Raw genomic sequence first — 13427 nt, 5'->3', positions numbered from 1 at the left:
CCCCTTACATGGGATGTCAATAACCCCCCCCCACCATCAGAAGTCAAGAGTCACCCACCCTTCCTTACATCACAATGCAACCCCTTACCTTGTGCTGCTGCCAGAAAGAAGATGCAGGTGGATTTGGGAAGAAGTGCAGGGTCTGGAGGAGAACCAGAGGGTTGGAGTCAGCTTCCAGATTGTGCTGAATGCTGAGACCAGGGGGGCAGAGGCAAGGTGGTGTTGCGGCTACACAGAGAGGTGCAGTATCTGCAGGAGGAGTTCTGAACTCTCTGCTGCGGACTCCGAAGTAGTGGGGGGGGGGGGGGGGGCAAAGATGAGCCTTTCTGCAGCTGCACAGAGGAGTGCAGGATCTGGCAAAGGAGTTCTGTCCTCTCAAGGTGGGGGCAGAGACAAGGGGGATGCCACAGCTGCAGGAGAGGTGCGAGGGCCACATAAAATGGCCTGGGGGGCTGCATTCGGCCCGCGGGCCTTGTGTTTGACACCTGTGATATAGGGGCTTATCAACCCCAACCCTCCTCCCATGATTGTAAAAAAAAAAAAAAAAAAAATGTTATTGACTAAAATACAACAAAGACAATTTAAGGAACTTGCATTCTCGCTCTCATGCACTTAAGTAAACATGTGTACCTTCAGGTGCATATGCATAACTCATACAGTGGATATAAAAAGTCCACACACCCCTGTTAAAATGTCAGGTTTCTGTGATTTAAAAAATGAGACAAAGATAAATAATTTTAGAACTTTTTGCACTTTTAATGTTACCTATAAACTGTACAACTCAGGTGAACATCAAACTGAAAACTTTTAGTTGGAGGGAAGCAAAGAAAATAACTAAAATAATATGGTTGCATAAATGTGCTAATTCTTAAACTAGAATTTTGATTAGTTTTATTTTAAATTAATATTTTTGACTTAGCATGTCTTGAGTGGGGAATATTTGCCCATTCTTCTTTGCACAAACACTCCAAATCTGTCAGATTGCAAGGACATCTCCTGTGCACAGCCCTCTTTAGATCACTCCACCGATTTTCAATTGGATTCTGTTCTGAGCTCTGACTGGGCCATTCCAAAACTTTAATCTTCTGGTGAAGCCATTCCTTTGTTGATTTGGATGTATGCTTTGGGTCATTTTCATGCTGAAAGATGAAGTTCCTCTTATTTAGCTTTCTAGCAGAAGCCTGAAGGTTTGTACTAATATTGACTGGTATTTGTCACTTTTCATAATTCCTTCTACCTTGACTAAGGCCCCTGTTCCAGCTGAAGAAAAACAGACCCAAAGCATGATGCTGCCTCCACCATGCTTCACTGTGGGTTTAGTGTTCTTTTGGGGATGTGCAGTGTTGTTATTGCGCCAAACATATCTTTTGGAATTATGGCCAAAAAGTTAAACCTTGGTTTCATCAGACCATGACAAATTTTCCCATATGTTTTTGGGAGACTTCAGATGTGTTTTTGCAAAATTTAGCTGGGCTTCGATGATTTTCTTTGACAGAAAATGCTTCCGTCTTGCCACTCTACACCCATAGCTCAGACATATGAAAAATATGCGAGATTGTTGTCGCATGTTACACACAGTACTTGCCAGATATTCCTGCAGCTCCTTTTAATGTTGCTGTAGGCCTCCCTGACCACTTTTCTTCTTGTGCTTTCATCAAATTTAGAGGGACGTCCAATTCTTGGTTATGTCACTCTTATGCCATATTTTCTCCACTTCATGATGACTGTCTTCACTGTGTTCCATGGTATATCTAATGCCTTGGAAATACTTTGTACCATTCTCCTGACTGATACCATTTTTTTTCTTTCAATGGTTTTTATTGAAATTTTTCATGAGAAATTGACAAAAACATCAAAGGTACAGAAAGGAATACCGTCAACATGAGCATAACAGTTTTAAGTGTCCTACCGCAATTACAATGCGTTAAAGTAGAAAAAGAAAGTTCTTGCAGCATAGGCAGTCATTACGTAACATATTCCAAACATAGTGAAAAATGTATATGTAGTACAACAGGGTACATAACAATACCCAAGCAGGACAGGCAATGGGAGTACGAGTATCTCAGTGCAGCAAGTAAAAAACATAGGAAACTATAAAGATTATTCAGCTCACTGTCATATCCCGACCCCAGTGCTGCCCATGTAACTGCCTGTAGGGTTTGAACGTTTGAACGTGTGAAGATATAAGTGAGCTAACGGTACATGCCCATATGGTCAAAGAGATAGGAATAGGAAGGAATAGCAAGAGAGAAGAAAGGAAGAAAGTAGTAGGAAGAGAATATAGCAGGACCCCGCCCAGCCCCCCCCCCTCCCCGAATCCCCGATGCCCCAGACTCCATTAGCCGCTCCCGGTAAGATAACGGAGCCACGGCTCCCATACTTTATCAAACTGTTTCATCTTATCATTTAACATGGCCGACATACGTTCGTTGAGCATTATCCAAGTAAGTTTATGGCGGAGCTGGTCGAACGGCAGGACTGGAGATCTCCAGGATCGTGCTAGCGTTATCTTGGCAGCCGTGAAAATAAACAAAATAAGCCTTCTCTGAGCCCCCGCAGCAGCGTCCACCTTCAACCCCAGCAAGGCTTGCTGTGGGGATTGAGGCAGGTTTACTTGCGTAAGGGTGTATATAAAGTTATACACCCTAATCCAATAGCGGCGCGCCTTAGGGCATTGCCACCAGATGTGGAACATGGTTCCTTCCTGACCGCAGCCACGGAAGCACAATGAAGATGCGTCAGGTACGAATTTCGAGATTCTCGCCGGTACCAGACTGATACCATTTTAACAATGCGATCGCTCTGATGCTTTGGAAGCTCTCTACGGACCATGGCTTTTGTTGTAGGGTGCGACTAAGTAAATGTCAGGAAAAACCTACAAAAACTGCTGAACTTTATTTAGGGTTACTCAGAGGCACTTTCAATGATAGCAGGTGTGTACTGACTCCTATTTATCATGCATTTGAATGTGATTGCTTAATTCTGATCACAGCTACATCCCCAGTTATAAGAGGGTGCACACTTACTGCATTATTTTAGTTTTTTATTTTTACTACCCCCCCTCCACCCCCAAAAGATTTCAGTTTGTTTTTCAATTGAGTTGTACAGTTTATAGGTCACATTAAAGGTGGAAAGAGTTTGAAAATGATTTATCTTTGTCTCATTTTTTACATAACAGAAACCCGACTTTTTAACAGGGGGGTGTAGGCTTTTTTATATCCACTGTATTGGGTATCCCTGTACATGGCAAGTAAGAGGAATAATTCTGAGACTAACATATTACAGTTACATCTAAACTGATTAACTGTAATGATAATTGTAGGCATCGCCTATGGACAAACATGAGTATCCTAATTTGTTTGCCATTTTTGCACTCCATTTTAAGGGTCAACATATTTGCTTATTTTCTTTTACTCGACCGTCTTGTCTTAACTTTTTTTTTTTTTTTATAATTGTGTTTGTGTGCACTAGAATGTGTTTTAGTGTATTTTTACTCAAAATATAGCTTTGAAAACCAGTTGAGCAAATATTGTGCAACATAAATATTTACAACTATCATTTTACATGTTCTCTGCTTTGAGAAAATATATAATGTTTTCAGATTTTAAGTAATTTTTTAAGGCCTACAATGGCCATGTTAATGTGTGCTGGAAATAAAGTACATTGATTTTTTTTTTTGCATGTTATTCTGGCAGGGTGGGAGGGGGACATAATGCTAAGGGGGTTAAGCGGTATGATGAAAAAGAACTCCCTAAGAAGGTCTCCCCCCTCCTTTTACAATGCATGTGTCTTGTTTGCAATATACTTTTTTGCATTTGTTTAACGCACAGTATATATTTTTTGTTTGTTTAGGTTACTTTACTAAAACAGCGGGTTGGAAAAGTACCAGGGGATTCAGAGACAACAACTACTCAGTCAGAGTCTGAAAATCAAGGGCCTGTCCAAGAAGAGGAGACGGTTCCCAATGCAGCAGCTGGTACATATATCCCTTAAAGCGCAACTAAATCCTAAATGTAGCCAAACATGTTTTTATTTTGATTAAGCAGGAAAGAGTTAAACTTTGTTTCCGTATTGTATTAAGTATTTTTCCTAAATTTCTGTCCCTTTGATGGGCGTGCAAGAAATAGGGGTAGGGGTTGCATCACTAGAACAGGTATAAATAATGTTAGAGCAGTAAAAAAAAAAAAAAAAGATAGATGCTTAAACCTTTTCAATTTCAATCAGTTTTTATGGATTTTCACAAAAAAAAGGAATGTATCACAATAATACAAAACAAAAACAAAGAAATAAAGAAAGAACCCAAGGAGAGGGTATATATAAGATACCCAAAGGTATGCTCATAGGTACACTTGCATACAGTGCATTATAAAAGCCTATTCTGCAATCAGAAAACATTGGTTAGAATCAAAGGTCCTTTGTGCAATGACAGAGGGAGAAAAGCTAATAAAGAGAGGACAACACTACCACACAATGTTATAGTATCTGGAAACGGGTCCACTGAAGAACAAAGCGAATAGAGAATTTTTAAGCATTCACGTAAGTACAAAGAATGATGCTCAAACCTCTTAACACTCTTCTCAAAGCGGAACTAAAACCTCCTATTGTTTTCAGCCAAGGAAGCTGCCATCTTGGTTGCTGTTTGATCTTCTGTGTCAATCTTTTTATTAAATGTTAGAGTAACAAGAAAGGCCGTTGTAGGATAGCACACAGTAGTACAAAATAAAACTGTCAACATATACAGTACATAATAAATGAAAATAAATACATTTGGGGATATTAGTAGATAAAAGATGGTAAGGGTTTCGCTAAGAACCCATAAACCGTTCACAAGTAGGTGTGACAAACTACAGTAATGTAATAGACCCAAGTGTAACCTCTCTAGTACCAGTCAGTAGAGTTGTGTCTCTATCCAGACATCAAAGTAATAATCTCCTGAGGTAGTTTGTCATGAGCAAACCCTACAATTAACCTTAGAATGAGGATAAAGGCCAATTGTTGTGCCAACAATATACCAGAAGAGAAAAAAATAATTAAAAATTAAGATATAAAGTAAGAGAGGAAAAAGAATAAGAAACAGGGAGAGAAGAAATACAAGGCAAGAGAAAGAAAAGAGTGAGAGCGCGTCTGTACAGAATCCCATCCAGTCATCAAACCGCTGCCAGCCTCAGGTGTCTGAAACCTGAAGATAAGAAAGCCAGTGGTCCATATCCTTTCAAATAGGGGTTGTTTGTCCCTCAGGACACTGACTAGTTTTTCATGTAACATAATCCAGGTAAGCTTTCGTTTCATGAGGGCTAAATCAATCACGGTCTTTTCCAAGAGATTGCAGTGGCTATTTTTGCTGTCAAGAACATGTGTAGTATATTAGAGTCTGAGTGGATCTTGGATATTATGAACAGGTTCCTTGAGTAGCGTGATCCAAGGAGCTTTTGTAATGTTAACCATAGTGACCGAGTGGATTAAGGAGTGGACCCGTATCCAGAAAAGCCAGACCTTGGGGCAGGTCCACCACACTATGGAGGACAGAACCTACCTGGCCACAGCCTCTAAAACTGGAGGGAGACGAATCCGGGAACATCTTAGCAAGGGGTTCTGGTACCAAATACCATCTCTTAAAAACTTTGTACCCTGCCTCGATAAGGGCAACATTCATAATATTCTTGTGTAACCATCTCTCTTAAAAACGTTGTACCCTGCCTCGATAAGGGCAACATTCATAATGTCCTTGTGTAGGCGTGTTGTCCAGGTTCGCCAATCCTCCAGTTCAAGGGCCATCCCAGGTCCCTCTCCCAAGCAATTTGATTGGGGATTTTCAATGTAGAGTAGACAAAAGATTTGTACAGCATGGAGATGCAGCCCTGCTGGAGAGTCTCTTGTATATATCATGTTTTCAAATTGTGTGTGAACTCCCATTTTAGGACTTTTCTTCTGCAAAAAGCTAAGAAAATTGTGTTTGTTGTAAGCGGAAGCTCTCAGCTGGGGGCATCTCCAAATCCTGCACAAAATACGAAGAGGGGCGTACCCCTCTACTGTCAAGGAAGTTTCCTATGCGATAAAGTCCCTTATTCATCCACCAGCTAAACTGAGCAGGAGACATACTTGGAGAAAATTGTGGGTTATTGAGTAAAGGCGCTAATGGGTTGTGGGTGCAGCAGAGAGGCCATCGTCTACAAGTTCAGTCCCAAAGATTAAGAGAATGGGAGAGGGTGGGGCACAAAATGGCTTTTCGATATCTGGAGGGGGTCCAAAGCACTAAGTCTATGGGCAGAGGGGAGCATGCTTGGGCCTCTAAAGTTACCCAGTCCTGCCTGAAATAAATATGGTGTAGTTGACATAGCTGCGTAAGTTTGGCTGCAATATAATATTTCCTAAAGTCCGGGACCCTCAAGCTGCCCAAGTCTTTGGGTGAATACATAGTATTCTGGGCCAGTCTACTGCCCCCTGCACCCCAAATAGATTGAAAGACTTTTGTTTGGAATTGCCTCAAGTTCTCTGTTGGTACTGAAATAGGTCGGGTCCTTAAAATAGTATAGTGCAAAACCATCATCTTTACAGAGGCAATCTTACCCATCCAAGACAGGGTTGTATCAGACCAAGTCCTCAAATCCTCAAACATCTTAGTACATAGCACTGGATAGTTTGCCTTGTATAGCGAAGAAATTTGCCTTGTCAACCTTACTCCAAGGTAGGGAAGTGACATGGTTTGTCACAGAAAGGAGTACTGGGCCTGTAGGCTTTTTTTGCACTGCATCATGTAGGTTAATATTCAGGGCCTCTGATTTGGCACGGTTGACCTTCAGGCCTGAAATCTGGCCAAAGCGATCCAGTAGGGAAAACAGCTGTGGTAAAGTAGTGTGTGGGGAGGTGAGAAATAACAGCAGGTCATCTGCGAAAAAAGCGCGCATTTGTGGTTTCCATATCCACTCGTGATGCCTAATATATTAGAATCGCAATAGAAAAGGTCTCCATCCCTATTATGGATAAAAGAGGAGAAAGTGCACACCCTTGACGCGTGCCAGAGGAGATAGCAAATGGTTCCGATTCATGGCCTCGCAAAGATATTTGCGCTGTGGGATTGCTGTAAAGAGAAAGCAGCGAGGCAATAAATTTGGGACCAAAGTTCCATCTTTCCAACACTCGAAAAAGGTAGGACCACGAGAGGAAATCAAATGCCTTCCGTATGTCGAGTGATAGAAACATCCCATGTCTAGCCCCCTCTCTATCCCATGAGGAATGCAGTATGGAAATGAGGTCTGTTGCCCGACTCACTTGATCCGCTGCTTGCCTATGGAGGAGAAATCCCACTTGATCAGAGTGAATGTAACAATCTAGAAAAGTCAGCAAACGATTTGCATACATTTTTGTAAATAACAAAGTTGTTATTGATTAAAGAGATTGGCCTATAGTTGGCCACTTTTCTTGAATCTCTCTATGAGGCTTCCGTATAAGCGTTAACATATGCTCTATTAGAATCAAGATCCTCTGTTCGAGCTTCAACTGCCATGATGCTGCTCATGAGTTTCGTTTTGGCACTGGCCATTTGACAGTTTGGTTAAGAGCACAACCAATGTGACGGGTAAATTCCTGACACGTGCCAGAAATGTAACTGTTTTTTTGAAACTGGTAAATTGATGGGTTTAGTTCTGCTTTAAAACCTGCTTTTGTTTTTTTCTGTTTAGTTTTGTTTTGCTTGATAACCAGGTATTCAGTTATTATGTTAAAGTGAAACTATGCTCACATCGTCTCCAGCAACATGGCTTCCCCAAACTCCCCACTCCTCACTGTACAAGGGCCGACAGGTAGGTAAGTGAATTGAATGCAAAGGAGACAAAGCATGTATCTGATGCATTCAAATTCCCGCCTGTTCACCTATCTTAAATTGTGGTCTAAAGTTCCACCTTAGTGAGATCTAAAGATTTAAACACATTAAAAATGCCTTTTTAAAATTCCATTAGGATGGTAAAACTTTTGAGATTGTAGTTGTTGAATTTTAATATACTAAGGTTGAAACATTGCTGTGCAGCCCATTGTTCTTTAAAGCTTCAATACATTCTAGAACATTTTTATATTTGTGTCTGTTAACTTTTTTTAATACTATTTAAAAAAACAAACTAATATTTGATTGGGTGGCAGTTAAAATGTACCTTCTGCTTCGCTGACTTGTTCTGTTAAATCCTCTTATGTGCAGATGAAAGTGGTGATACTGCAAAAACCGTAGAGGGTCTGCAAGTAAGGGTGAAACGCCAGGAGAACCTGCTTCAGAGATGTAAAGAGATGATTCGATCACATAAGGAACGGTCCACTCAGCTTAGCAGTGAAAAAGAAGCTCTTCAAAACCAACTAGATGAAAGGCTTCAAGAGCTTGAAAAGATTAAGGTAAACTGGTCTTTGCTGTTTTGTAGTATTCCGCTACTGGGGAAATAAGGAGTGTGTTACACATTCTGTAGGGAGCATTCCGATTCCTATTTTGTACAGTCTGTAACAACACAATCCTTTTGACCTCCTGCTTGCACAGGTGTTACCAGCACTCTGCACATGTGCCCATCCTTTCTCTACCCCTCTTAATTTTTTTTTCTTCTGAGCCACAAGTACATTCTGGCCTCCTCCTCTGTCACCAATTCAGACTCTCACATGCATCCACTGCTGTGACACTCCAGCGTCTGCTGCAGGGCCCTGCTTACCTCATTAGAGTAGCTGCTGCTAGAATTTAATTCACTTTTTAAATTTTTTTGAGAAATAATGTGAAATAATTTGTATTTATATATTTACCATTACTTTGAGATGAGTATCTCTAGTCCAAACTTTTTTTTTTTTGTTTTATATCGATCAGGAAATGGTTAAAGTGACACTAAACTGTTGCTAAAAAAAAAAAAAAAAACTCTTTAAGCCTACTTCAAATCTCCCAATTTATTTTTCTTTTTTTGTTGCTGCTGTAATCCGACTTGCTTTTAGAAATGTGGCTACATTTGTTCTCCTTGTTCTCCTTGTTCTCCTTGGTCCCTCTGTATGTAGGAGGGTAGCCACCCTCTTGATTCCTCCCAAGCTGGACTAGGAACTATTGACTATGGCATTTGTAGTTTTCCTAGAGCAGTGCACATGACCACCAGCAATGTGCACTGCTCATTCCAAACAATGGGAAGGTAGGGGGGATAAGAGAGGTTTGGCTGTTCAGAGGATAGAGGCAGAAAATAAAGTAGAAAATATTTTAATGAAATTGAATTATAGGGCCATTGAGTGGATTATATTTGAAGAATAAGGATATTATTTAGTATCACTTAACCGGTTGCCGACTGCCGTAGACTATATACTGCGGCGGTCAGCCCCGGCCAGGCAGAGTGACGTACCCCTACCGCCTGTCACTGACTTGTGAGCCAATTGCGGGCGGACGCGCGCGCCCGCCCCGTTCACTGACAAGTCAGTGCGTGTGACCGGCGGACCCGATCGTCTGCCGATCACTCACGATCGCTCCGGTGAAGGGAGAAAGTCAGGCGGCTTATGTAAACAAGCCGCTTGTCATTCTCCCTGGTGTAAAAATGAAGATCAGACGGTTCTACTATGTAGGACCGTTGATCTTTGTTTTTACACCAATAGCCATGTCCCTTTACAGTTAGAATCACGCCCCTAGGGCACACTTAACCCCTCCCTCTCCAATACAGTTAACCCCTTCCCTGCCAGTGTCATTTTTGCAGTAACAGTGCATATGTATAGCACTGATTACTGCAGTAATGTCACTGGTAACCCCAAAAATGTCAGTCAAGGGTCCGATCTGTCTGCCGCAATGTCGCAGTACCGCAAAAAAAATCACAGATCGCCGTCATTACTCGTTAAAAAAAAAAACACCAAAAATGACAAAAATCTTTCCCTTTGTTAGTAAACGCGATAACTTTTGCGCAAACCAATCAAAATACGCTTTTTGCAATTTTTTTTTTTTTTTACCAAACATATGTAGCATAAAACAAATTGGCCGAAAATGTTTAAAAATTTTGATTTTTACATTTTTTTGGGGGGAATTTCATATAAAAAAATTTGAAAAATATTGTTTTCTCTTACGTCCTCCGACAGTCGCCGCCTCTTCATATTCGTCACATATGGGGGTATTAGACTTTGCTCCGAAGGAGTAGCTAGGCAACAGAATATGTTAACAATAAAGCTTTAACATATCCCACCCTCAAGGGGTGGTCCCCTCAGTCAATACCCTCCTACTTCCTGCAACCATATCCCAGTTTTAATGTCTAGCTTGTCAGGAGTGGCTGGCTCTCTCTGTGCTGGGACTTTTTGTCCCAGACTCTTTCTTCTTTTTAATATTTTATTTGAGTTTTTTCTCTACCTTTACTTAGCTGTTGTTTTTGTCAGCATTAGTTAGTTCTTCGGACGAAGAGGATCATGCGGACTGGGTCTCGGGCTGATCCCCCTGATCGCAGGTCGTGGGTCAGTGGCTTCCCAGTCTGCCATCGAGCGTTCAGCCAGGTAACGCTCCTGGCACGGTGAACGACCCATCCCTGTTCGGTGCAGGGATGTTTGGTGAGGTGGCTACCTCACCGGACGCTGTGCGGTTTCTTAACCGCCATTGTGTGCGTCTTGAATTGCGACTCTCCCTGCCTCATGTGCAGCGGCTTGTTCGCCTGTGCGGGTTCCCCACGCCATATGAGGTAAGTGTGTCTATGTGGGGACCTGTCTGTCTGGGGGGGGTCTCAGTCTGGGACTGTGTAACCTGCCTTTAAATCACACTGCTTGTCTCCCTATCTCTCGGCTGCATGCTGTGGGCTGCAAGGGGGGGGGGAGCTGTATGACACTGTGTGTGTCAGGCTGGGCAGTGTGGGAAGCTGTGTGCTGTGGGGCATGTTTTTAATGGCATGTTGGGGCATATACAGCGATCGCTGCGGCGATCTAACATGTATCCATATAATGGGATGAAATTGTGTGTGTTTTTTATGCACTGTGGAGCGGCGGTTTCGGCGCCAAACGACGCCATTTTACCGGCGCCCGCTCCGGCCGCATGGTTTACATGCACGGCGGCCATTTTCTTGTAGCCTCCATAGGCTTACATAGAGCGCCCTGGCAGCATCACTTCCTTTTTCCTGGAACACCGGTCGAGGCAGCAGCAGCAGCGGGGTCTCCTCAGGTTTTATCCTTCTATTCCTGTTGTCCATTGCCTGTATTCAGTCTGTATATTCCCTGTGGGGGTCTCATTGTGCCTGAGTGTGTGCGGTGGGCTGCGCTTACCGCGCTTGCTGAAAGGGGGCAGTTAACCCTTGGTTGTCTGGCGTACAGGGGCAATGGATTCTCAGGAGGGCAAGTTTCCCACAGTATTGGTGGAAAGCCAGGGGACCGCTGTTTCCCCCCCAGGGGGGGATTTAGCCACTATTGTGGCTGGCCTTGCTGCCCAGGTGCAAATGCTGGTGGCTGCTCAATCTACTAAACGGCCCAGAGTTGCTCTGTCCTCCGATTCTGAGGGTGAAGGTGATGGGGCTGTTCTGGCAGGGACCCCCCTATCGGGGTCCCGCTCCTCTCTTGATCTAGTGGGGTCTGAGGTAGAGGCTGAGGTTGAGGGGGTTGATAATTCTCCCCCTGGCTCGCCTGAAGAGCTTGCAATCATGGATGAGTTGATTGCTTCCATTAAGCAGACGCTACGTTTGCAGGACGAAGTGTGTCCCCCCGCTGCCTTGGCGGCTTATGGGACGCAGAGAAAACGCAGGACGCCACAGGTTTTTCCCTGCAATGCTGATTTTCAGCGCGCTGTAAAGGATCAATGGCGCGATCTGCGCAAACCTTTTGCGGTACCAAGTAAATTCAAGCTGCGTTATCCTTTCTCCCCTGCCACTGATGAACGGTGGTGTGTGCCTCCACCAGTGGATCATGCAATTGCGGTTTTGAACAAAGCCACTGCGATTCCTGCAGAGGGATCCCCTGTTTTCCGTGATGCCACGGATAGGAGACTGGAGTCTCTTGCCCGTCATACTTATTCTGTTACGGGTTCTATGCTTAAGGCTCTATTTGCTTCTCTCATGGCGGCCCAGGCGATCGCAAGTTGGACGCAGATGCTTAGGCGCGTCCTAGTGGCCGATTCGGCCTCGGCGGCGACCCTGGACATGGTGGATCAGATCCACCAGGGTGTCATGTATCTGTGTGATGCGGACCTGGACCTGATTCCGTTGGCTGCACGTGTGCACAGCGTGGCGGTGTTGTCTCGCCGCCTGGTTTGGTTGAAATGTTGGTCGGTGGACCAATCTTCACGTAAAACCTTAGCCAATCTGCCTTATGATGGGTCTCGCCTTTTTGGGGAGTCCCTGGATGTGTTGATTAAGGGGATCACCGGGGGTAAGAGCACTCTCTTGCCCCATTTCCCCAAGGCTAAGGGGGCTTCTGGGAAGAAGCATGCGAATTTTCTGCCCCCTCAGGGGTCCTTTCGTGCCTTTCGGCCGCACTACAAGGGCAAACCGTTCAAAGGCCAGGGCTCTCAGAAGAAACCCTGGTCTGGGAAACAGAAGTCCGGCCAATCCGGACCTGCGGCCCATAACAGTTCGGCCTGAAGGGGCGCCCTCACCCAGTTTTGGGGTGGGGGGACGCTTGCTCGGTTTTCTTCAGCCCTGGTTGGCCCGTGTGCGGGACAGATGGGTTCTGGAAATCGTTCGATCTGGTTACAAGATCGAGTTTCTCTCTCGGCCAGAGAGCAGATTTTTTCCCTCAAATCTACAACTGTCTCCAGAGCGCCTGCGGGATCTGCACCTGGCGGTGCGGGACCTGAGGGCTCAGGGAGTGGTGGTTCCGGTGCCTCATCGGGACAGATTTCGGGGGTTTTATTCCAATCTGTTCACCGTGCCCAGAAAGGAGGGCAAGGTTCGTCCGATTCTGGACTTGAAAGCTCTGAACCGCTCTGTGCGGGTTCGCAAGTTCCGCATGGAATCCCTGCGCTCGGTGGTGGCTGCCCTGGTTCCGGGGGAATTCATGGCCTCCATCGATTTGAAGGATGCGTATCTTCACATCCCCATATTCGAGGGTCATCAGAGATACCTTCGATTTGCCATTGCGGAGGATCACTACCAGTTCGTGGCGTTGCCCTTTGGGCTCGCCTCGGCTCCGCGGGTCTTCACCAAGGTGCTTGCACCGGTTCTGGCATTATTGAGGGCCCAGGGCATTTCTGTCCTGGGGTATCTGGACGACATTCTGATTCGGTCTGCGACCAGTCAGGGTCTGGAGAAGGACCTGTCTGTCACGATGCAAACTCTGCAGGAGTTCGGTTGGACGATGAATGTTCCAAAGTCGACACTGAGTCCGTCGGTTCGTCTTCCCTATCTGGGAATGATACTGGACTCGGTGCAGGCGAAGGTCTTCCTGCCGGAAGACAAACTCAGGACTCTTCAGGAGGAAGTCAGGTCCCTCAGGGACGTTCCGAACTCGTCTCTGCGGACGTGTATGAGATGTCTGGG

At 44.5% G+C, this 13427-nt stretch overlaps 1 protein-coding gene across 2 annotated transcripts in view; it reads left to right on the top strand.

Annotated features, from left to right (window-relative positions):
- GOLGA4 (golgin A4) overlaps positions 1-13427 on the top strand; it is a 205438-nt gene that overhangs the window by 76283 nt on the left and 115728 nt on the right. For both annotated transcript variants that reach the window (XM_082259202.1, XM_082259201.1), the window contains exons 9-10: positions 3853-3976; positions 8189-8376. In XM_082259202.1, coding sequence (XP_082115328.1) covers positions 3853-3976; positions 8189-8376 — 312 coding nt within the window. The remainder of the gene's footprint in view (positions 1-3852; positions 3977-8188; positions 8377-13427) is intronic.

Source organism: Pelophylax lessonae (genome assembly GCF_965119305.1).
Source record: "Pelophylax lessonae genome assembly, chromosome: 5".
In the NCBI taxonomy this organism is placed as follows: Eukaryota; Metazoa; Chordata; class Amphibia; order Anura; family Ranidae; genus Pelophylax; species Pelophylax lessonae.
The sequence above is the reverse complement of the archived record's forward strand: the minus strand, read 5'-3'. Positions and strand labels throughout refer to the sequence as shown.